A 26,094-nucleotide genomic window follows, 5' to 3' on the forward strand; every position below is an offset into this window, starting at 1 on the left:
AAAAAAAAAGCAAGGTGAGTCCTGTGGCCTGCAGCAAGGAAGATCCAGAGAGCCCAGAAAGTGGGTGTGGTCCAAGGAGCAGTAAGCAGTACCAGCCTCTTTTCCTGGTGACATTTTGTCATTGCAGTAATTTTTGGCATCTCTCTCCTGGACCCTGGCACTGCTCGGATGGCTGTGCCAAGCTGATCAGCCTGGCAGAGGAAGTACTGGGACTCGGGGCCATTCACAAAGGGTGGTAGAATTGTCTTTGGTCCCAATCCTGGCAGAACAACTTCCAGTGCCTACCTGGTTTTAACACAGAACTTTTAAAGGGTATGTGTCACCCTATGAACAGCACCTTCCATGCCAGAATAATGGCATTTCCCTTCCATTTGCTTCAAGCAAAGCTCTGAAAATTTCTATTTACCTCTTCCAGAACTCTTTTACTGCTATATCCCAGGCACTACAATCATGTGCTTGGTGGCATTGCAGGAAGTGGGAAGGCTTCCTTACCTCATCTGAAGAGCCATTTTCCACTCTGAATCTTCCAGCCCTTTGGATGGCTCCATCTGCATCACTGGAAATAAGCTAACGGGGAAAAAAAGCATTCAATTAGGTAGCATTTACAATGTCTCTTCTATCTGTATGTATCTATCCTATAAGTAAGCCACATCTAAGGACAGGCTGGAGTGCCCAGCGTAGAAGCTAAACAGTCTTTTTAAAGCTCTATCAGCCAAGTCCTCATACAGTTGGCTCCCACTATCCTTGGGAACTTAAGAGTAAGGAATACCTAACCTACAAGAGTAGAAAACAAGAGCATCACATTTAAATTTGAACACATTCCAATACTGAAAAACATGAAAGCAATGCTCCCAGCAGAAACAATCTTAATATACACCACATGTGGACAAGTGGCAGTTCACAGATGGCAAGACCCAAAGCCAACTCTCAAGTTCAGCCGCCTTCATGGGAAAGCCTAAAGAACAATTAGCGGCTGGCATGAACTCAAGGCTCTACTATGATCAGAGAAACCGCCTGTGCTCCATTCAGTTTTAAATAGTTTCCAAAGGCCAATTAGTCCCTCCCCAGGCAGACAGACTGTGTTTTAGCTCTGGCAAGGTGATGCTTGCAAACAGACAGTCTCCAAGGGGCCTGATACTTGAAAGAGGTGAGTGAACAGACCTGGGCTTGGCACTTGAGTCCTAAAAGTACTGACTCAAGATTTAACTTATTTTCTCCTTCTAGATTTTCTCAGTAGTGGCTTGGGAAAACAACACATTTTCTTTTAGGTTTTAAATCTACCGACAATTTGCAACAAAGCTCTGCCAATAGCAGACTCATCAGAAGACACCTGCCTTGAGGGGCACTTCTCACCTCTCTAACTCAGGGCTCGCTCAGCAAAACAAATGTGATTTCTCAGAAAAGATGGTTATCTCATATTTTCACTAGTGTTTAAGATACATGAAAGTATAAAATTAATAGAAAAAATTTAAGAAAAAACTCCAGTGGGAGGCCCCCAGTGGGCCCCCCTCCTGACCTGTCCCTGTGAGGTGGTGGGGCGGGGTCCACCGGCCTTGTGGGCTGCCAGTGAAATACCACTACTCTGATCATACCTAGGAAGACAACTAACAAAGGATGTAACGTACCTCTTCAAGGAGAACTATAAATCACTGCTCAAGGAAATAAGAGAGGACACAAACAGATGGAAAAACATTCTATGCTCATGGTTAGGAAGAATCAATATTGTGAAAATGGCCATACTGCCCAAAGTAATTTACAAATTCAAGGCTACCCCCATTAAGCTACCTATGACCCTCTTCACAGAACTGGAAAAAAAACATCTTAAACTTGATATGGAACCAAAAGAGAACCCACATAGCCAAGCCAATTCTAAGAAAAAAGAACAAAGCTGGAAGCATCACATTACCTGACTTCAAACTATACTACAAGGGTATAGTAATCAAATCAGTATGATACTGGTACCAAAACAGAGATACAGACCAATGGACCAGAACAGAGGCCTTGGAGGCAATGTCACACATCTACAACCATCTGATCTTTGACAAACCTGACAAAAACAAGCAATGGGGAAAGGATTCCCTGTTTAATAAATGGTGTTGGGAAAACTGGCTAGCCATGTGCAGAAAGCAGAAACTGGACCCCTTCCTGACACCTTACACTAAAATTAACTCCCGATGAATTAAAGACTTAAACATAAGACCTAACACCATAAAAACCTGAGAAGAAAACCTAGGCAAAACCATTCAGGACACAGGCATAGGCAAGGACTTCAAGCAAAGCTCCTAAAATACCAAAAGCATTGGCAACAAAAGCCAAAATAGACAAATGGGATCTAATTAAACTCCAGGGCTTCTGTACAGCAAAAGAAACAATCATTAGAGTGAACCGGCGACCAACAGAATGGGAAAAAATTTTTGCAATCTACCCATCTGACAAAGGGCTAATATCCACAACCTACGAAGAACTAAAACAGATTTACTAGAAACAAATAAACCTATTCAAAAGTGGGTGAAGGATATGAACAGACACTTCTCAAAAGAAGACATATATGACACCAATAAACATATGAAAAAACACTCATCATTACTGGTCATTAGAGAAATGCAAATCAAAACTACATTGAGATACTATCTCACGCCAGTTAGAATGGCAATCATTAAAAAATCTGGAGACAACTGATGCTGGAGAGGATGTGGAAAAATAGGAACACTTTTACACTGTTGGTGGGAGTGTAAATTAGTTCAACCATTGCGGAAGACAGTGTGGGGATTCCTTAAGGACCTAGAAATAGAAATTCCATTTGACCCAGCAATCCTGTTACTGGGTATGCATCCAAAGGATTATAAATCCTCCTATTATAAAGACACATGTACACATATGTTCATTGTGGCACTGTTTACAATTGCAAAGGTCTGGATCCAACCCAAATACACATCAATGATAGACTAGACAAGGAGAATGTGGCACATATACATCATGGAATACTGTGCAGCCATAAACAACGATCAGTTCGTGTCCTTTACAGGGACATGGATAAATGTGGAAACCATCATTCTCAGGAAACTGACACAAGAACAGAAAATCAAACACTGCATGTTCTCACTCATAGGCGGGTGTTGAACAATGAGAACACATGGACAGAGGGAGGGGAGAATCACACACTGGGGTCTGTTGAGGGGGACTAGGGGAGGGACAGCCGGGGGTAGGGAGTTGGGGAGGGATAACATGGGGAGAAATGCCAGATATAGGTGACAGGGGGATGAAGGCAGCAAACCACATTACCATGTGTGTACCTATGCAACAATCTTGCATGTTCTGCACATGTACCCCAGAACCTAAAGTGCAATAAAATATATATAATAAATAAATAAATAAAATAAAGAAAAAAAGAAAAAAGAAAAAACTCTAACGAATTTCCTCAAGGGAAATTATTTAAAAGGGATTGATGGGGCTGGGCATGGTGGCTCACACCTGTAATCCCAGCACTTTGGGAGGCCAAGGTGGGCGATCAGGAGGTCAGGAAATCAAGTCCATCCTGGCTAACATGGTGAAACCCCATCTCTACTAAAAATACAAAAAATTAGCCAGGCGTGGGGGTATGTTCCTGTAGTCCCTAGTCCCATTTACTTGGAAGGCTGAGGCAGGAGAATCGCTTGAACCTGGGAGGCAGAGGTTGCAAAGAGCCACGATCGCACCACTGCACTCCAGCCTGGGCAACAGAACAAGACTCCATCTCAAAAAAAAAAAAAAAAAAAAATGATAAATTTTTCCTATGATAAATATAAAAACAGTATCTGGTATTTGTTGAATGCCATGCATTCTTTTTCTCTTAATGTGTATTATCTTATTTAATTCTCATGACAATAACACAAGGTAGGTATTATTGTTCTCGTTTATGAAAGAGGAAACTGAGGCAGGAAAGGGTAAAATAACTGGCTACGGTTACTCAACTAGTTAGTATAGGTAAAGCTGGGATGTGAACAGAGGCAGCCAGACACCAGAAGCCCATTATCCTCATCTAACCACCCCCGTCCCTAACCATCCTCCAGAGAATGTCCATGATTAGGTTGAGTTTTTATATCTCATCTTTCTCCTGCAAAGTAATTTCTAAAAACAAATGTTTTTGATGATATCAGATCACTACACTATTGCTAAACTGTGGATGAGCCCAAGAGGTTGTGTAGTCATGAATTTCACCTTGTCCAAACAGAGGTCTAGCCTTTGTCCTCAGCTTCTGGGAAGTGATCTCTAAGACCTGGGAATGGCTTGCATTAGTGTCTGATTACTTTTGGGCTCTGAGCCACACTGGGTAGTAACAACTGATTTATAGTGAGGGCTTTGGGTCACACACTATCAGCTCTACTTCTGGAGGGGCTAAAGGCTCAGATCTGCCACGTGGGTAGTCAACCACATCTATGGGATCAAGCCTTGATAAAACTCTGGATACCACAACTCAGGTGAGCTTCTTTGATGAGCAACACTCCACTCCATGCTGATGTTGTCACACACATCATTGCCAGGAGGAGGTAATGCTATCTACAACTCCACTAGGAGAGGTCAACAGGAAGCTCTGCAATGGAACTCTCCTGAACTCTGTCCCATGCGTCTTTTCCCTTGGCTGATTTTAACGTGTATCCTTTTGTTGTAATAAACCATAAGTGAGCTTAAGAGCTCTTAGTGAATTCTGTGAGTCCTGGTAAACTATCAAACCTGAGAGTGGTCTTGGGAACTTCTGAACTCTGTAGTAGTTGGTGCCAGAAGTGAGGGTAATCTTGTGGACTGTTTTCTAACTTTACAGAGGCCAATTTTAAAGTACAAGAGAAAGATAAATTTAGATCTCATAGGGTCACTGCCATTTTCACAGGGGAAGTATAGAAAATTCAGCATCAACAGCTTCTTTGTGGGTTTCTACTCATTGTTAAAATGGAGGGAAACGCAAGTAGATTTCAGGTGGAATGTTATCGGTATAGGCTGCCTCAACGGCTTTGAGGGAAACATTCTGAGATAACATCTGGACTTAGCAAGAAAAGAGCACTATAATCAATTAATAATGTCTGACACAGATCTATAGAGAGGTGGGACACACCCTCATCTTACTTGTAACCCCTGAAATAGAGGTTGCTAGAGATAGTCCTCACGATAACTAGTCTCATCTAGCAGTTAAAGGCTTGGGAAAAGAGCTGATAGTCATTCATTCACATAAAAATATAAATTAAACATCATGAAAACACGATATTCTAGACAAAAGCATAGGCAATAATGTTCTTTTCATTTGTTTAGAACAAGAAGCATATTGCTTATATTGCTTAAAAAGTTCAAGAAGAAAAGGAAGAATACATTTAATGATTTGATGGTAAAAACAAATTTAGCTCCCTTTGAACTCATGAAATCCATAAAGACAGAGGTCATGCTAATGGGGTTTGACTATCACCTTTACCATCTCCCCATCCCCATCTTCATTCAAGTCACCATCATCTGTCACTTGGATGACCACAACCACCTCCTACTGAGTCTAGACACCATCTACCACTGCTCCTCTCCAAGCAGCTCCTCAACATCGCAGCCTGCAGCCCGGGTGATTACGCAAACTGCAAATATGACTGTGGGCCACAGTCCCACCTCTATTCCAGCACCCCTACTTCTTCCCACCAGAGGGCACATGCTTGGGACTTCTGGGTTTGGAAAGCCCTCCTTTCTCACCTTCCCCTTAAAAACCCTCATCCTTCATTATTACATCCTTCATACTACTCATCCTTCATTTCCACCAAAGTCCCCCTCCTTCAATATACTTTCCCTGACTCACTGTCTGGGAAGATGGCCCTGTCGTCAGTTCTTAGGACACTCTGCAGAGTTGCAATTTACATTTATCTGTGTGATTACTTGGTTTGCACCTGTTTTTCCTCAGGCATTCTCTCTGCTCTCCAGCAAACTTCAAAAAGACAGCAACTACATTCATTTGTTCTTACCACTGCATCCCCACAGCTAAGCACACCACCTGACACAATATCGATCTTCATTAAATATTCATAAACAAGAAATATGCAAATAGATGAATGCCAAATTTCTATTGCAAATGACCAAAGAGACATAAAAATAGGGGTAAGACCTATCCCAGCCCTGGAAACCAGAGAAGGTTTATTAATCATGGAAAAAATGTCAAAGAAATTCTACCAGCTCTATCATGAAGGAAAGGCCAAAGTGAAGAGCAGGCCAGATAACCGGAAGCACCACAGGCTGGGGAAAATCGGCTGAGCAGTAACATAATTAAACCATGCAGGTTCACACCAACACCATGAGCTCATGCTGGTAGGGCCTGCCTGAGGAGAGTGTGGGTGGGAGGGCAGTAGGCAGGCAGGAGATCCTACTGGTCACATTCAGGGCTGGCACAGAGTGGCAGTCTCAGTGCCCCCCACCCTAGCTGGCTCACAGAGCTTGCTAACTAAAGCAGAGGGGGCCATGGTGGCTGGGGGCCTGATGAAGACCCCAACCTCTCCAGTATCAGCTGGAGAGCATCAGCTGCTATGAAAAGAGACAGTGCCCCAGCAAACTAGAGAATGAAAAAACTAACACTTCAGGAAAAAAATCTTTTTAACACAGTAGAGAAGCTGATTGTCAGGTAGCTATCACTGTTCATTTTCTATTATCCTCACAAACCTTTGATCTCACAAACCTTTGATCTGTGAGATATTTACAGATAAAATTACAGATATCTTATAGTTGTGAGATAATTACAACTATAGAAAAATCTACATTTTCTTTTTTTGGGAGAAAATTTGGCTCAGGAATGATGAGCAACATACTCTGATAGAGACATACTCTCTATCAGAACCCATCTAAATGTCAAAACTGCACAACCTAGAAGCCCTCTCCCTCAATTCATCCACATGGTACAGAGCTCTAGCTGCCACTAAAATCCACTCTTGCTATTCGTCACAGTGCAGAATTGTAGCTGGACACAAGGCTAGACCCCATTTCCCTAAAGGTGGTCATGTGACTGTATTAACTCCACTGGAAGGTGGGCCAAACCCCACCTGGGTACATTTATGGACCCAGACCCTTTAGGATAGGGAAGGTCCCTCTTCCATGCACTTTTTCCTTCTCCACTGGCCAGAACCCCAATGACCAGAGAGATCCTGGAAGTTCATGTTGAAGACAGTAGCTTTTTCTTGAGCCTCAATGTGTGGCACAGACCTATCACCCACTTAGAATTCCTGGCTGCATAGGAAAGAGAAATAAACTTCTTGTTTTTTATCGCATTGTGACATTCTAAGCCAACTAATATACCCAATAAGGAAGAATCAAGAGAAAAATCACTGATTCTATGATAAGTTCATAATACAAAATGTAAAAAGTGACCTGAAGTATCAGAGTAAATGTTCTAGGAAAGATTTACTATAAAAATACAAGGAAGTTTTAAAAAATTCCTAATTATGGTAATAATTTGGGAGTATACTGGATCTATGAAAATGAAACAATCTATAATCAGCTTTCAGATGAAAAGTGTAATTACTGAATTTCAAAATGTAGTGACCACAGTGAACCAAAAACTAGATACTAAGAAGAACATGCCCTAAAGAGTAAATTAGAATATCAGTTTGAGATAAATAGAGGAAAATGATTACGAAAAACATACAGAATATATCTGGAAGAAAGTATAAAGAAGAATGGACTGGGGTGTCATGAATGTAGCCTTTGGGCAGAGAACACAGGAATAAGCAAATCATCTCCTAGACTAACCACCCCTCTAGCAACGTTCTCTACTAATGAGTGAGACCAAAATTAAAGGAGAACTATTAGTGAAGGTAGATCAGCCTACACAGTGTAGAAAGAAAGAAGACGGCAAGACAGTCTGAAACCAGCAAAGAGGAGGGAGTTGGTTAGGTCTCCTTTCACACTGGAATACATCCAGCCCTTTGTTATTCTTCTGGGAGAAGGGTTCAAAAAAGAGACCTTTGCATGTGTGCTTTGACCTTTGCAAATACAGCTTTGTCTACCCAGGAGTTTAGTAATTAGTAAGATGTTTTCTAATTGGATGTATCCAGATCTGCACTTTCTCATTTTGTCCCTCCCTCTCACTCCATCCTGAATGCCGACTACTACACTGGACAGCATCCAGGTTGGAGTGAGAGGGAGGGACAAAATGAGAAAGTGGATAAAGAGGAGTCTGGGACTCCTCCTAGAGGTAAACAGAACAGCACAGATGTTTTAATAAATATGAATGAGTTACATTTCCCTACTAAAACAAAAAAGACTTGATTGGTAACATAAATGAAATATATTAAATACAATAAAGCAATCATGAAAAAGAAAGGCAACATAAAAAATATTCCAGGCAAAGAAAGTAAGGGAATAATAAAATCGTAAAGTAGAACTTAGGAAAAAAAGATATCAAATGAAAAAAAGTTATTTTAAATGGATAAGTAGAATCACCCACCTCCAAAATATAACTAAACATTTATGTAATGAATAACATATAATTATAAAAGAAGAGCTATTATAAATAGAAAAGTTTATAAAATTATAATTATAATGGCAAATTTTAGTACATTTCTCTCTGATAGATCAAGGCAAAAATGAGTAAGGATTTATAGAGGAATCAAACAATAAATTTAATAAACATAATTTAATAGACATATATTGACTACATCAAGGTACAAACAGAGAATACACACTTTTAAAAATATCTACTGAATTAAAAAAAAACTCACCTAATATAGAAAAGCAAGAAAAAGTTCTACAAAACACTATAAAATAAAAAAGTTCTATAAAATTCTGTAAAACTGTACAGGTCATTTTTAGCATAATGCAATTGAATAAGAAATTAGTATCAAAAGGATTTTAAAAACTGAAAATCAGAAAATATACATCTCAGCCAGGCAGTGGCATGTGCCTGTTGTCCCAGCTACTTGGGAGGCTGAAGCAGAAGGATTGCTTGAGACTAGGAGTTCAGTGATATACTGTGCCATGATCACACCTATCAATAGCCACTGCACTCCAGCCGGGGCAACACAGTGAAATCCCATCTCTTTAAATATATATATATATATATATATATATATTTTTATATATATATATATATATAAATATATATATATATATATGTATATGTATATATACATATATAAATTCTTGGGTCAAATAGGGACAGTACATATCGAAACATGTAATGTGATAGGTGCTAAATTTACAGAAAAATGCACATTTTCAATGCTTTTATTATAAAACAAAAAAGGATAAAAACAATAAACTAAGCATTAACCACTAGAAGATAAAAAAAAGAACAATGAAATAAATCCAAGGAAAGCAGGGGAAAAGAATGAGTAAAAGATCACAATAGAAATTATAAAATTAAAGATAGTATAAGTGATTAACATAGCCAAGATATTCCAAGGCAAGTCTGATTTCAAAAAGCAAAGAAGAAAGACAAACATAGGGTGATAATAAAGAAAATAGAACCAGTAAGAAGAAAGAGATTTTTAAAAGATTAAGAGAATGCTATATGAAACTATGTCAATATCATCAAAAAGTTCAATGAAATAGAAAATTTCCTAGGAAAACATACACAATGAAAATTACTATAAGAAAAGAAAGCAATCTGAGTAGACCAACAACTAGTTGTAAAACTGAAGAACTTGTCAGAACACTGCCCCACAAGGGCAGCCCTGGTCTTCTGAGGAAGTGAAGGGTCTGAGCCTCCACACCAGAGCCACATGAGAGCCACACAAGAGCCACACACTCACAGGAAAGCGGGGCAGTTTCCTTTGAGAAGAGGCACCAATCTTTTGCATTTATTTGAAGGATACGTGTAGGAAAAGAGTATTAACATATATGTGTGGCATCACTAATGCTAAGAAAAGAGGACAGGACTTTTTTTACTTTATTTGGTCTTGCATCTCTGCTATGGTCATATACCAAGTAATTAGATTCTGAGGAAGACTGTGCCCAGGAGGGAGAAAAAGGAAAAAAAAAACCAAATTGGCCAGGCGCAGTGGCTCATGCCTGTAATCCCAGCACTTTGGGAGGCTGAGGCAGGCAGATAATGAGGTCAGGGGATCCAGACCATCCCGGCCAATATGGTGAAACCCCGTCTCTACCAAAAGTATAAAAAAATTAGCTGGGCATGGTGGCGAGGGCCTTAATCCCAGCTACTCGGGAGGCTAAGGCAGAAGAATCTCTTGAACCAGGGAGTTGCAACTTGCAGTGAGCCAAGAATGTACCACTGCACTCCAGGCTGGAGAACAGGGCGAGACTCTGTCTCAAAAAAAAAAAAAAAAACAATTTAAATGATCATTTGGCAAGGAACTGCCAGGCACTGTGAGTGACTCCTTGTGAGTTCTTGCACTGTCCAATACTGTGGCCACTAGCCTTGTTTAAATTAAATTAAACTTTATTTTTTATTTTTTGAGACAGGGTCTTGCTCTGTCTCCCAAGCTGGGGTGTAGTGGCACAATTATGGCCCACTGCAGCCTTGACTTCTTGGGCTCAAGCAGTCTTCCTGCCTCAGCCTCCAAGTAGCTGGGACCACAGGCACATGCCACCACACCTGGCTACTTTTTTATTTTTTGTAAAGACAGGATCTCACTATGTTGCCCAGACTGGTCTCGACCTCTGCGTCTCAAGTGATCCTCCTGCTAATGCCTCCCAAAGTGCTGGGATTACAGGCGTAGGCCACTGTGCCCAGCCTAGATTTAATTTTAATTAAAATAAAAAACATTCAGTTCCTGAGTGCGCTAGTGCACTAGTCACATTTCAAATGCTCAGTGGCTATGTGTGACTACTACACTGGACAGCATAGATATAAATATTTCCATAATTGCAGAAAGTTCTATTGGACAGGACTGTTACATGCTGGACATTCATGCAGCTCTGGGTGACCAGAATCAAATTGGTTTCCCACTCGGTTAGTTAAATGGTGAAAATTCATGTGATTTAACATCCTGAGTAGAGGCTCTGGTCTCATCTCAGCAAAACTAACTGTTTTATTTAACACTGAACAGTGTTCAATATATTAGATGTTTTACTTCAGGAAAAAAAAATTAGATCCAAGTAAGAATACTTGTTTGTAGAATTTAACAAATTAATTTTTTAAAAAATAGAAAGCATAATATGTTATTCATTAACTACTTTAACATTATTAGTTTCAAATTATAGGCAATTATTATTAAATGAGGATGTTTCTTAAGTTAATATGAATATATAATTTTTCAAAAACAAAAAGCACTTCCTTGTCTATTTCACTGCTTTGTTTCATTGGGCTGGTGTCTGTTTCTATTCTAAATCAGTGCTAGGATTCTCTATGATCTCTGTTCAGCAGGCACTGTGTAAGTGGCATTCAGGTATATAAATCACAGGAACAATATTTTTACTTAGAAGAAACTCAAAAAGGTTATGTAAAGTATATCTTTAAACATAATATGTAATATTTTCTCCTAGATCTCCCTTCTTTAAAAGGAATGGTTGTTAGGGGAATTCATGTGGAGGTCAGAGTGGAAGCAGGTGTGAGAGGGTCCAGCAGAAGAAAACATGGCTGCCAAAGGGTTTGGGTCCATTGGCAAGTTTGGCCTGGCCTTAGCTGTTGCAGGAGGCATGGTGAACTTGGCCTTACATAATGTGGATGCTGGGCACAGAGTTGTCATCTTTGACCGATTCCGTGGAGTACAGGACACTGTGGTAGGGGAAGGGACTCACTTTCTCATCCCATGGGTACAGAAACCAATTATCTTTGACTGCCATTCTCGGCCACGTAATGTGCCAGTCATCACTGGTAGCCAAGATTTACAGAATGTCAACATCACACTGCGCATCCTCTTCTGGCCCGTTGCTAGCCAGCTGCCTCGCATCTTCACCAGCATCGGAGAGGACTATGATGAGCGTGTGCTGCCGTCCATCACGACCGAGATCCTCAAGTCTGTGGTGGCTTGCTTTGATGCTGGAGAACTAATCACCCAGAGAGAGCTGGTCTCCAGGCAGGTGAGCGACGACCTTACAGAGCCAGCAGCCACCTTTGGGCTCATCCTGGACGATGTGTTCTTGACACATCTCACCTTCGGGAAGGAGTTCACAGAAGCGGTGGAAGCCAAACAGGTGGCTCAGCAGGAAGCAGAGAGGGCCAGATTCGTGGTGGAAAAGGCTGAGCAGCAGAAAAAGGCGGCCATCATCTCTGCTGAGGGCGACTCCAAGGCAGCTGAGCTGATTGCCAACTCACTGGCCACCACAGGGGATGGCCTGATTAGGCTGCGTAAGCTGGAAGCTGTGGAGGACATCGCATACCAGCTCTCACGCTCTCAGAACATCACCTACCTGCCAGCGGGGCAGTCCATGCTCCTCCAGCTGCCCCAATGAGGGCCCACCCTACCTGCACCTCCACAGGCCGACTGGGCCACAGCCCCAATGATTCTTGACGCCGCCTTCCTTCTGCTCCCACCCCAGAAATCACTGTGAAATTTCATGATTGGCTTAAAGTGAAGGAAATAAAGGTAAAATCACTTCAAAAAAAAAAGTGGTTATGAGTGTGGGTTTTGGTGCTCAACTGACCAGGTTCAAATCTCAGTTCCATATTTGTTAACTTTGTGACCTTGGAAAAATTTTTCCTCTCTAAATTTTTAGTTTCCTTATGTCTGAAATGGGGACAATGACTGTTCCTACTTCTAGGCTTGTGGTGATGATTTAATAATGTAAAATGTATGATGAACTAGACGTGGTGGCTTACACATGTAATCCCATCACTTTGGGAGGCTGAGGCAGGCGGATCACCTGAGGTCAGGAGTTGGCGAGACCAGCCTGACCAACAGGCAAAAACCCCAACTCTACTAAAAATACAAAATTAGCTGGGCATGGTGGCACACGCCTGTAATCCCAGCTACTCGGGAGGCTGAGGCAGGACAATCGCTTGAACCCAGGAGGCGGAGGTTGTGGTGAGCCAATCCAGCCTGGGCAATAAGAGCAAAACTCCATTTTAAAAAAAAAAAAGTATAATGAGCCTAGAATAGTGCCTGGACATAATAAGTGCTCAATAAACGTTATGATGCTATAATACATATTATAGTAATATGATAGTGATTAATATAAAATGCTCTGATTAGCACGATTAAGCCGCTTTAATGCTACATTTAAACTCTCAGAAGGTCTGTTTAAACATCTGTCCACCCAGCAAACATTACTGAGAAATGATTTTTTCAGGGCCTGTACTAACTGCTGGACTTAATAAGACAAATCCAACATGATCCCTCCCCTAGAGGACTGCAAATCCTAGAGGGAGAGAGAGAGACAATACATATTATCTGATAAATCACAATACAACCTGGTTAAACGCCATAACAACAGACAAAAGTACAGGATGCTGTGGGGGACAGACTCTGGAGACCAACTCTGCCTGGGGGAACTGGGGAAGTTGCACTGTACAATGCAATTTATTCTGGAAGATGTACAGGACCTTTGAGAAATGATTTCCAATGTAAGCAGTTTTATTTAAACTGCAAATACTGGACCGTGCACATGCAAATTACAGACAGACACAGACACACACTTCTGACTTAGAAAGTACTACTATTCAGAAGGGAAGAAAGAAAAGTTTAAATGTCTGCATCAAAAAGAGTGGGTGAGAAAAGGTACAAACATAGGTAGAATGAGCTATCCCCTCACTGCTGAGTGCTGCCCTGGGGCCTGTCTCCTGGTCTCTTTTAGTCTACTTTTGTGCCTGCAGGGAAAGACAGGGGAGAGGGAGCCAGTGTGGGGACCAGGGTAGGGGGAAGGAGTGAGGTTTTTTCTCCTTCTCCCACTCTTCACCTCAATCCTATTCTGCCTGTGCTGGAGGACAGGGAGAAGATTTGGGCAGCCGGGCAGCCGGGGCACTGAGAGCACCATGCTGCATGTAGAACCACCCAGGTTGGTTAGCAGATTCCCCCGCCAGGAAGACAAATGTTGGCTGGAGGAGAGCCACCAAGGCCCTGGATCTGGACTCAGACTTTACTTATCATCCTTGTCCCTGGCCTGTGTATTCAGCAAACTCAACAACCATCACTATGATTGATCTGACAGCCTGAGCTCATGTTATTCTGCCTTTTCAAATCTAATACCTCCCAACTCCAAGGCTCTGCCATCCATTCCTAACTCCAACAGCATCCTGTCCTTCCCACTGGCACAGCTGTGGCACCATGGGACCTCATAACCCACTCAGGCTCTTTTTGGCACGTGTTCTATCCAGGGCTCTGTGGTTAATGAGGCTGCACTTACCAACCCATAGATCTTGCATGCTGCTCAGTCCTCCTCATGCCACCAAGTCAAGTCACTTGCTTACCCCCTACCAACTGAACTCTCACTCTTTTTCTGTGTTCAAACAAGAGTTTCCATCTGACCAGGCCTACAACATGCTCATGCTACTTGACTATGGCTAGATCCTTACCACCATTCAATCCTTTGATCCACTATTTTTTTACTTCCCATCGCATCCTCCACCTTGTTTATCACAGGTTACCACCGCAGAAACACTCTCTCTCCTAACAGATGACCTTTCTGCTATTTTACTGAGAAACATGAGGCAATTCAGGATGAGCAGTCATGTAGCTCTCCAGCTGAAAATATATCTGTCTTGGCTTCCTAATTAAAATCATATTTGAACAGCAGTCCCTGATACTCCTTTTCCCAGTAAAAGACTTGTAAAAATCCACCACAAATGATGACAACTTCATGAGTATTAAGAAGGACTGATTGGCAATCTTATGGTCAAAATAGCTTGACATTTTCTATTTACTAAATGGCCAGTAGAGAAGAACTGAGAAAGAATGGCTTTGTTGCCTGGAACAGAACAAATCTGTGATAATTATGGAAGGTTGGAAAGCACTTTAATCTTCCCCACACCATTTCATTTTGGCTAAGAGACATTGGATCTTTCAGAAGAGTAAGAATAAAACTAGGACTCATCTTTTTACTTCATGGACATTGCATTTTGGAGATAGCCTCACTCATACAAGCACCTCTTTTTCATGGCAAGAAAACACTGGGCAAGAAGTTGGGAGGCAGGGCAATTCCATCTTAGACAATGCAGTCTTCATAAACCAAGTGCCCTAGGTAGGGAGCGAGACATGGAGAGTCCTGGGTGCAGAGCATCCTGGAGAATTCAGTTTCCCCAACATGCCAAGGGGCTGGGGAAGATTTAACCACTTCATAATGCACATCCTGCTTTTTGATCTAAACAGCTGGCATTTTCTCAAGCTTATGTAAAAAGATAAGCAAACATTACATTAATACCCCTCTTTCAACCAGACTGCTACTGGTAGTTCCTAAGCCCCTGTCATGAACAAATTCTAGAGCTACTGGTTCAGAGCAGCAAAAAGCCAAGCACAGGAGAACACCCTATCTCACTGCAACAGAGGTTTAAAAGATAAACACCAACTAGACCTTGGAAATTGATCAAGGAGCTTTGCATAATCTCCAGCCATCCAGCTCTTTAGCTCAAAGGTGCTACGGTCCCAAATGAACAATGACAGCTGAGGGCCAGTTATACATTCTGAATGTTAAAAAACAGAAGGTCTGAATGGCTCTTTGTTTCTGTTTGAAGTAAACAAAACAAAACAAAACAAAAAAACATGGGAGCTATGAAAAAATGGTACACATAATCCTGAAAACTAAAAGAGGGAAGCATACCTCTAACCATCTTTACTATGAAACCAAAATAAAATTTTAGAATAGCCATTGCTGTCCTCAGGGAGACAGAAGACATGAGCTCTTTGCAATAGTGTATAAACCTTGTGCAAGTGGGTGAGATAAAAGAGGACCAAAAAATGCAAATGTAGGATTAAAATGTTCACTGGAGGAGGAAAAAAAATGTTAACTTTAGAGAACTAAAACAGTAATATCTCCATGATTTTAGATGCTGAATATAGAATGGAAAGGAACACAACAAAATGAAAATAAAGAGAAAGAAAAGACAGTCATGGATGACAGAGAAAATGGTCTTTACTGTTTTAGGGAAAAATAGGCAATAATCAAAGATATAACAGAAGAAAATATTCATCCTTGACTAAAGGACTGGGTCTAAGAATCCCAGAGGCGCAATGTTTTAGGCAAAATTAATGAAAATAGAAAGATGCAGAGAAATTATGGGAAACATTTAAAAAAAGAAAAAATGAAATGAACAAAACAAAACACATAAGAAAAACCCAGCCGGAAAAGGTCACCAAGAAAGAAACTGAATTGGAACTGCCTCAGATTTCTCTTCAGAACACTAAAGGGCAGAGAAGGTAACTGTACTGGTTGAATAGTGTCCCCCATAAATTCAGGCACCTGGAACCTCAGAAAATGATCTTATTTGCAAATGGGGTCCCTGTAGATGTAATTTGTTGATATGAGGTCCTACTGGATTCAGGTAGGACGTAAATCCTAAGACCGGTGTCTTTATAAGAGAAAAAGAGAGGGTGATTCAGATACGGAGGCGCAGAGAAAAGGCCGTATGATAACAGAGGCAGAGACTGCAGTGATACAGCTACAAGCCAAAGGGGTTAAGGATTGCCGCAACCCCAGAAACTAGAAGAGGCAAGGAAGGACTCTTCCCCAGGGCCCTCAGAGGGAGGATGGCCCTACTACATCTTGATTCTGAACTTCTAGCCTCCAGAACTGTAAGAGAATAGATTTCTGTTGTTTTAAATGACCTAGTCACCCAGTTTGTGATAAACTCTTACAGCAGGTCTAGGAAACTAACATAGTAACAGATCAAAATTTGTGAAGTTTAAAGGAAAAAGGTCATTGACTCAGACACTTAAAAGCAGGTCAAGTTGTTCTGTGAAAGCTATGAATCAGAGACATGCTCAGATATATAATGATTAAGAAAAGATATCCTCACGTACAGCCTAAAAAACTTACTTGAAACTCCAGGATAAGGACATGTGCAACCATTGCTATTTATGATTGCATTGGAGGTCACAGCCAATGCAATTACACATGATGAAGAAAAAGAGATTTGGATATGAGGAGACAAAGTCAATGGAAGACAACTTTATGCCTTCAAAAGACTATACTTTGTTTTTAAGAAGCCCAATAAAATACATAAACCCATTTTGTATACAAATTTAATTACTAAATGAATGTGTACTAAAAACTTTTTTTTTTTTTCGAGACAGAGTCTCGCTCTTGTTGTCCAGGCTGGAATGCAATGGCATGATCTCAGCTCACTGTAACCTCCGCCTACCAGGTTTGAGCGATTCTCCTGCCTCAGCCTCCTGAGTAGCTGGGACTACAGGTGCCTGCCATTACGCCTGGCTAGTTTTTGTATTTTTAATAGAGATGGAGTTTTACCATATTGGCCAGGCTCGTTTCAAACTCCTCACCTTGTGATCTGCCCACTTCAGACTCCCAAAGTGCTGGGATTACAGGCATGACTCACCAAGCCTGGCCTATGTGTACTAAATCTTAATAGTGATTATTTGTAGGATTATATGTGAATTTAATTTTTCTCTGTGTGTTTTTCAGTATATTTCAAATATTCTATAATAACTGCTCCTTTCATAATGAGAAAAATATATTTAAAAGTATATCGGCATCACATGAACATATACACACAAATACTATGAATTAATATTTAAAATTTTTAAAAAGAATTTATAAGATAGATTTTTGGCAAAACTGATCTTCTAGATGATTTGTGGATATCTGGCAATGAGCTAAGTACTGCTGGGGATATAACAAGAAAAGCACCATAATCTCTGCCTACTAGGAAAAGTAAGAAATGCCCACAAATAATGACAATGTAAAATATGACAGGTACCATAGAGAAATGCAAACAATTTTCGGGTTCTAGAGAGTAAAAGATGACTTTCCCATAGGGGAATCAGGTAAGGGTGCATGGAAAAAAATGAGACTCAGCAGAGGCATATTTCAAGAGAACATTCTAGAATGATGAAAAGGTAGAAGTCTCAGGCCTGGGCAATGGTGGGTAAAGTCCTGTTTGCTGGATCGTGGGCCACATGAGCTAAGGCTCAGAGATAGGTTGGAGCAAAACTGCAGAAAGCCTAGAATGTCAAGCTAAAGACTACCTACTTTATTTCATAAGCAAAAAAGAGATGCTGAAGGTTTGATTTGTTTGTTTGAATGCATAAAGATGATGCTGCTAGAGCTGTACATTAGGAAAAGTATTCTTTATAGCAAGGAAATCAAAGCTCCCAGGATTAGGTTAATTACCTCTGAGGACATGGACAAACTAGATGTAATCTTATCAAGAACTTGTTAAATGGGATTTTTGAGAAGTCAGGGAGAGCAAGATAAAGAGCCAGCAGATCAGTGAAAGAGGAAATGATATCAATGTCACACAAAAGAAGGACTACATAGAAGCAAACATCTCTGTTCTTTTCTTATTTGTATTTCTTCAAGAGTCTAAGTAAGAAACATGGCCGGGCGCGGTAGCTGTAATCCCAGCACTCTGGGAGGCCGAGGCGGGTGGATCACCTGAGGTCAGGAGTTTGATACAAGCCTGACTAACATGCAGAAACCCCATCTCTACTAAAAATACAAAAAAATCAGCTGGGCGTGGTGGCTCATGACTGTAATCCCAGCTACTCAGGAGGCTGGGGCAGGAGAATCGCTTGAACCTGGGAGGTGGCAGTTGTGGTGAGCCGAGATTGCACCATTGCACTCTAGCCTGGGCAACAAGAGCAAAACTCCATCTCAAAAAAAAAAAAAAAAAAAAAAAAAAAAAAAAAAAAAAAAAAAAAAAAAAAAAAAAAAAAAAAAAAAAAAAAAAAAAAAAAAAAAAAGAAAAAGAAAGACGAAACACATAGGGAATTAAAAGTCACTTTCAAAATGTAAGCTTGTAAAAAGTGTACACTACTCAGCTTCCTTCAGATATGGCAAATCAGAATATGGATTTTAAACAAACTGCTCAAGAGATTTTTATGCGTAATCAAGTTTGAGAGGCACTGGAGCAGCCTATAACAACAGCAATACCATGGATCTTTCAAGTAAATACAACCTACTGTGGCTGGGGGTTGGGGGACAGAGACCCTACAACTTACCAGTTTGTGACCTTGGACAAGTTAATTCACCTCTCTGAATCACAATTAACTCATCTTTAAGATAGGGATGATAACAGTACTCCCGCCTCATTAGGTCATTGTGAAACATAGTTTACACATACACAGCACTCAAAAGGCTGTCTGACACTGGCTGTACACAGTGACATGAATAAAAAGCAACTGGCCATGAAATCCACTGAGAATATGTAATAGAACCAACAGGATTTGATAAGAGACTGGGACATGGTTATGTGTGATTTCCTGGTTTCTGGAATTATCAGCTGAAAGGAAAATGTTGTTATAGCCGAGTGAGTTAGAAGGAAAGCGCCACACTCTGAGTTTCAATTGAGAGTCCTTTATTGCTGGTGACTGCGAGTCAGCTTGCACTCAAAATCTCTCGGCCCTGAAGAAGAGGCTTGATTCCTTTTTATACCTTGCTTAAGATAGGGGAGGTGGAGTCTAGCTGAAGCGGAATTTACAGAAGCAGAACAAGCAAGTTAGATAAGGAGGCTGGTAACTAGGAGGCAGGAGGTTCCCAGGATTGCTGGTTACCAAGGGAAGTATTCAGTACTTGCCATACAATCAGTCAAGGGGGTATTCACAACAGCAAGTGGGCTTACCAAGCAGGATATGGTTACAATGGTTATATGCCTCTATAGTTCTAAGCACAGCACGACGCAGCACAGTAGCGTGACCCAGGTATGCACTTAAGGGAGAAATGGCTTGAGGAGTGAGGCAGAGGTTAAGATGGAGTCTGTCTGGCTCTCTGCAAGATGGAGTCTGTCAGGCTAACAGAGGGTAGGTTAGCACGATGGTGCCATTCACTCAGTGGTTTGGCATAAGAGGGAGGGGGTGAGTTCGGTATGGGGCATGTTGGCAGTTCAGTTACCTATAGGTCATCCCAGGAGAGATCACCAGTGGGCTTTTGAGCAAATGGGCCCATGCATAGAAATCTGTGGCTAGAAATCTGGACTCAATATATGGATCTAGTAGTCACCAGTTTTAAGACAGAGACTGAAGCCAGGATGGTAGGAAAGATTACTCAGAAAGAGTATGTACAGTCAGAACAGTGCCTGAGGCAGAACTTGGAAGAGCACCAACATTTAAGGGCCAGGAAGAAGAGACGGGATCCAAACAAAGAAACAAATAAAGAAACAAACAAAAAGCTGAGAGGTGAAGCAGGGAGGCAGGAGGAAAACCTGACGGTATGGAGAAGTCAAGAGAGGAGAAAGTTTTAACAGGGCTATCTGTCACCTAAGATAAAGACTGACCTGTAATCCCAGTCTCACCTTGGGGGGCTAAGGCAGGAGGATCACTTGAGGCCAGGAGTCTGAGACCAGCCTGGATAACATAGTAAGACTCTGTCTATACAAAAAAACAAAAAACAAGAACAAAAACAAAATAAACTCAAAATGTTTTTTTTTTTTTTTTTTTAAAAAAAGGCAGAGTTGAGGAATGTCAACTGGATTTGATAGCAAGGAGATCTTTGGTGGCCTTGACAAGAGCAGTTTCTGTGGAGTACAAGGAGGGGAAGCATCAAAAGGAGAAAGTCAGAAAGGAAACTGTGGAACCATTACAAGGAGCAAAAAGAGAATTTAGAGAATGGCTGAAATGTACTCCCAAAGTAATTAAAAAGCCTTCACATCTATTATACATACACAGTTTGAGACTATTATTTTAAAAGACTGCAACATGATAACTGCAATAGACCAATTAAAAAGCTGAGGCCAAAAAGCATACAATCCTTTTCTTACACATAAAAGAACCCAAAGTAACTGCTTTAATTACATGGGTAAAATAGTTCAATATAAAAATATTACTTATGGCTTAAATATTACTTAGGAGCCAGCCATTTATGGTAAGCCAATCATGGCAAGCTACGCTGGATTTTTTTGCATGACTTTCCCTAAATTTGATTAGTGAAATAAAAGGGAAGGAAATTTCAGAACCCACAGATGTTCTCCTCTTTAACGAACAGGGCCAAAAGCTGTTCTAACTCACGGAAAGAATATGTGCCCTAAGCAAACAGAGACAAGAGAAAGCTGAAAGACAAGGGTTTCATCTTAAGGGCACCAAGAGAGACTTTGATGAAGCCTCAAATGCTCTTGGATCCTGAACCCCAGGGAAACTTGTTCCAAGTCGCCTGTCAAGGGGCACTTAATAAGTTAACTGGGCTAGACTTTCCTCTGAGGGCCTAAAAAAAAGAGCTCTTAAAGTCCACAGCCCATGTGGGGAAAGGTTGGCAAAAACACGAAATTCCTCATCTTTAACAGCCCCAAAGAAATAAAAGAGTGGTTTTCAGACTCTATGCATGTTCATGGCACACTGTCAAATACTACAACTTTGAGAGAAGGCCTGCATAAGTTCAGAAGAAAACAGGTTCTGAAATAAACAACTTTGAGAAAACAAAACATATTCTATTGCTAAGAGCAGTATATAAAGGTATATTACATTATATATTTTAATCAAATTTAAAATTTATTCCTGCTACAACAGATGATGCATATCGCTGAGCCCCATCTTTCTTATCTGAAAGTTGAAGTGGGCACACGACAAGCCATGATGCAGGGTAGAGAATGATCTGGTACAAGGAAGTTGTGCAAGGCAATGGCTGTCACCAAACAGACACCAAGAAAGTCTGCATGTTTAGAGACACTCATGGGAATTTTGCCTCCTGAGTGTATGAAACCACCATCAAGGTAGAAAACTGTTCTACTCAATTACGTTTGCTGAAGAGTTAACCAGGTAAGTGGAATGTTCACAGTTTGTATTTCTGGTTGTATGAAAAGTAAACTATTATACATTCATCAAAATTTGGAAGTGTTTTTATATATATCAGGGGACCATATCCTACCAGTTGAAGACTACTTAAGTCAAAGAACAGAGACCCCCAGGATACCAGCATAAGGCTGAAGAGCCTGAGATTGTGAGCTGAGCCAAGGTGGCTGCAGGAGAATAGCACAGAGGCACAGAAAGGCTTGCCCTGAGGAGGAAAGACTTGGGTGGCACAGGAATGGGAGACTCCTGTGGCCTCTAGGGAGAGCATGAGGAAGCCAGGACCCAGAAAGGAGGGAGTGGGATGCCTGTAGCTCTGATTTTGAAGCTGGAGAGCATGCTGATGCCTGGTATCACTGAGGTGGCTCTTTCCAAAGTTGATTTTGTCTGGGAAAATTTGGAGAAGTCTGGTATTCTTATTACAGCATGTGTTCAGCTGGTGGATTTGTTACAGTTTGTGCCTCGGCTATGCATGTCATTAATACAGCACTTGGAGCTCAAGATGGTCACCAAATGGCTGGTCAGGTGGTGCTAATTCTCCCCAAATTTTGTTGATCCTAGAAAAATAGGTCATAAAATCATACTGTATCAAAAAGTAGGGTAGGGAGGAGACAAGCGTCAAAGCTATTCTACAAACCAAAATCTTGTCAATGGGGGAAAGAAGGATTATGTTGTTAAGGGCTAGATACCGAAATACTTTTATGTTTATGCTTTACCTTATTATTATTATTATTAGTAGTAGTAGTAGTAGTAGTAGTATTTTGAGACAGAGTTTTGCTCTTGCTGCCTAGGCTGGAGTGCAATGACGTGATCTCGGCTTACTGCAACATCTGCTTCCTGGGTTCAAGTGATTCTCCTACCTCAACCTCCCAAGTAGCTGGGATTACAGGTGCCTGCCACCACGCTCAGTTAATTTTTTGTATTTTTAGTAGAGATAGGGTTTTACCATGTTGGCCTGGTTGGTCTTGAACTCCTGACCTCAGGTGACAAGCCTGCCTCGGCCTTCCAAAGTGCTGGGATTACAGGCGTGAGCCACTGTGCCTGGACTCTATCTTATTTTTTAGAAAGGATTTAAAAGCAGCTTACTGAAATATATCTTACTTAAAGGACAAAATGAGATACTGAGCATACTCAGAACAAAGAAAAATCAAGTGTAGGTAAATAAACTAAAAACAAGAGAAAAAGATGAGGATGTATGTTATAAAGTCCTTTAAGGCTGTTAGAGGTAAGCTACAAATGGAGTTCTGAGCTTCTTAGGAGCCAATGCAAAGAGGAAAAGCTCTTTCACATACAGGATTCCACTGCTTATAAGGTTAATAACAAACCAGCTTCTCAGGAGTAGCATGGCACTTTTTGGTCCTAAGAAAACTTTCTTCTCATAGGCCTTTTTAAAGGAGACACTGTATATGACAAACAGAAAATTTTTAGCAGGATTCTACAAGCAACACACCACCAAGATCCATCTGGCTGTTTTCCACTCTGTCCATTAATGCAGGTTAAAGGTATAATGCCATGGTACAAATCAAGGAAAGCAAGTCCGAGAGGGGCCAAGAAAGGCAGGTCAAGTGTTTGTAGCTAACTTATGGTTGGGCTTGATCTAGGAATTAAATTTAAACCATTTAAGGCATGGGCAACTCTTTGGATAACTCCTTATGGACATTCTTAACGGGAAGCTTTTGTTAAGATTTGAACAAAAAACAGTTTGAAATTATATGTTGGAATGGAAACTTAATGCAGAGCTACTTTATGCTTTTGATTAAGGACAGCAGTATTTGTTCTAACAATCAACCTAATTTTCTTAGGAAACACTCCATACACAGCAGGGCTTTAAGAGCATGGGCTTGCAGATGAAGAGATTAAGCGCAGCGGCTCTTGGAGGCAGATAGACCTGGGTTTAAATGTCACTCCTGCCCCTTCCTAGCTGTGGGACCTTCTGATATAATCAGTTAAATCTCAATCCATTTAATATTCACAAATGTCTTCTGAGCATCCTCAGTGTGTGGCCTAATCAAATGATGCCTACCTCATATGGTATTTTGTGGGGATTAAGTAAGTAAATGTATCTAAAATATTCAACAGAAATGGGTACATGGTAAGCGTTCAATAAAATGTTAAAATTAACAATAAAGATAAAATAATAAAACATTTCTGATTCCATTCTAATGTATAAAAAGTAATGATTAACGTCTCAAAATTCTACATCACAGAAAATGGTTACAATAATTTTGGCCTGAAAAGTTTAAAAGTGAGCATTACCAATCACAGACAAGGGCAGTAAAAATATCAAAAAGCACCATGCATAGCTCTAAACCATGCTAATTTGTTGGTAAATGTTCTAAGATACATGTTGTATCTGGAGGTATCTAAAAGAGTTGCCTGGGAGGCTGAGGCAGGTGGATCACGAGGTCAGGAGATCGAAACCATCTTGGCCAATATGGTGAAACCCTGTCTCTACTAAAAATACAAAAATTAGCCAGGCGTAGTGGTGTGTACCTGTATTCCCAGCTGCTCAGGGGGCTGAGGCAGAAGAATCATTTGAAACCAGGAGGTGGAGGTTGCAGTGAGCTGAGATCATGCCACTGCACTCTAGCCTGGGTGACAGAGCGAGACTCCATCTCAAAAAACAAAGAAAGGAAAAAAAAAGTTGATCTGCTATATGAGACTTAGATACAAGCCAGATAAATTTAAAGAATATCTGTCAAAATTATGATTTTAGCTGCAGAGTGCTGAAGTCTTGATATTTTGATGTTCCTGAAGGAAATATGCTGGTACCCTCACTAATTTCTCAGTTCGGTAGTAATAGACAGAATACAGTTTCTCCCATAAACTGCCTTGAAAGCAAAAAGCCCTTAACCCTGAGTAGAGAACAAAACTGAGCTGTGTTAGGGATGCTGGACAGGGAGTTAAATCACTCATTAACAAAGCATCGTCTTCGTCTTCCTGTACAACAGTCCCACAGGTATAATGCAAATCTGTGCCTGAACAAATTACTACATATCAGACTTTGAGAATCCTCAAATAGTCAAAACCTCAAATGTTAAAATCTGCAGATGCCAAACAAGTTCATCATCAACTGTTCTTTTGATAGTCTTTAGACAGTACAGTCAGATGCCCTTTGAGGCTACCCTGAGTTCATGACAACGAAATCATGGTATCTGTACAGAGAAGCACTGATACATTTATTTCCTGTATAGCAGGGGAGCACGCATGCAGCTCATTTAAATGCAGGTTTGGGTCATTAAGAAACAAGTTTAAAAAGGAATAGACAATATACTACCCTGTTTTATCCTGACTTGAAATCACGAGCAGATCATTACTTACCCAGAAGTATCAAGATATGCGGTTGTATGAGAGTCAGCAGCTGGGCAGGGGAGAGGTCTATATTGTTTATAGTGTCAACACTGTTTATCATTGATACTGTATCAATTTCCTAGCCATCCAGTTTAAAGGCCAAAAAGAGATCAATAAAACTACAAAAAATCTTATGCTTTTTCTGACAGATTTCAATATAGAGTGATGGTATGATAGCTGTGCCTTGCCCAGAATGCTGCCATGAGAGACGAGACTTGCAATTCATCAGGAAGAGAAATGGCACACGCTGTGGATGAAATGCACTGCAAGCTAATGAGTCTAAGTACATTGGTTGAGGGGGGGAATCAAAGAGGCTTGTTTTCTTTATTTATTTTTGATGGTTTAGGCCACTCTCTAATTTCAACCAAATTGGATCATTCAATCGATAGTTACTAAGTAACTAATGCTTACATCGTGTTTGATTCTAGATATACAGTGACAAATAAACATTATTCCTATTTTTAAGGAGTTCATAATCTATATCTTTATTTAAGGTATTTAAAAAAGTACACAGATAAGGGAAGTCCATCAGCAGTGGAAGAAATTTTCACTAAGTGCCTTTAGTTTGAGCTTTTAAATTCTCGCTATATGAAAAAATGTTAATGGACACATTTGGGAGTTCCAGCTCAGCTCATGCTCTTCTTTAAAACTGACTTGTCTATATCATCTCCAGAGAAAATCTGCCCTGCCCACAAACATTGCTGAGGGGATGGGTGAAAATCTGCCCTGCCCACAAGCATTGCTGAGGGGATGGGCTTCAAAAACTATGTTTATTTTTTTTATTTTTTATTTATTTTTTTTTTTTGAGACAGAGTTTCGCTCTTGTTACCCAGGCTGGAGTGCAATGGCGCGATCTCGGCTCACCGCAACTTCCGCCTCCTGGGTTCAGGCAATTCTCCTGCCTCAGCCTCCTGAGCTGGTATTATAGGCATGCACTACTATGCCCAGCTAATTTTTTGTATTTTTA

General features: G+C 40.7%; 2 protein-coding genes across 5 annotated transcripts in view; one reads left to right on the top strand and one right to left on the bottom strand.

Moving 5' to 3' along the window:
• Positions 1 to 26,094, bottom strand: part of GARNL3 (GTPase activating Rap/RanGAP domain like 3) — a 179,976-nt gene that overhangs the window by 101,541 nt on the left and 52,341 nt on the right. For all 4 annotated transcript variants that reach the window (XM_037745914.1, XM_017549106.2, XM_037745916.1 and 1 more), the window contains one exon: positions 493 to 567. In XM_037745914.1, the coding sequence (XP_037601842.1) occupies positions 493 to 567 (75 nt within the window). The remainder of the gene's footprint in view (positions 1 to 492; positions 568 to 26,094) is intronic.
• Positions 11,460 to 12,493, top strand: LOC108318215 (prohibitin-like). Its single transcript, XM_037745917.1, has one exon. It carries the CDS (start codon positions 11,524 to 11,526, stop codon positions 12,340 to 12,342), a length of 819 nt encoding a protein of 272 aa, XP_037601845.1. The 5' UTR covers positions 11,460 to 11,523; the 3' UTR covers positions 12,343 to 12,493.

Source organism: Cebus imitator, unplaced genomic scaffold (assembly GCF_001604975.1).
Source record: "Cebus imitator isolate Cc_AM_T3 unplaced genomic scaffold, Cebus_imitator-1.0 Scaffold216, whole genome shotgun sequence".
In the NCBI taxonomy this organism is placed as follows: domain Eukaryota; kingdom Metazoa; phylum Chordata; class Mammalia; order Primates; family Cebidae; genus Cebus; species Cebus imitator.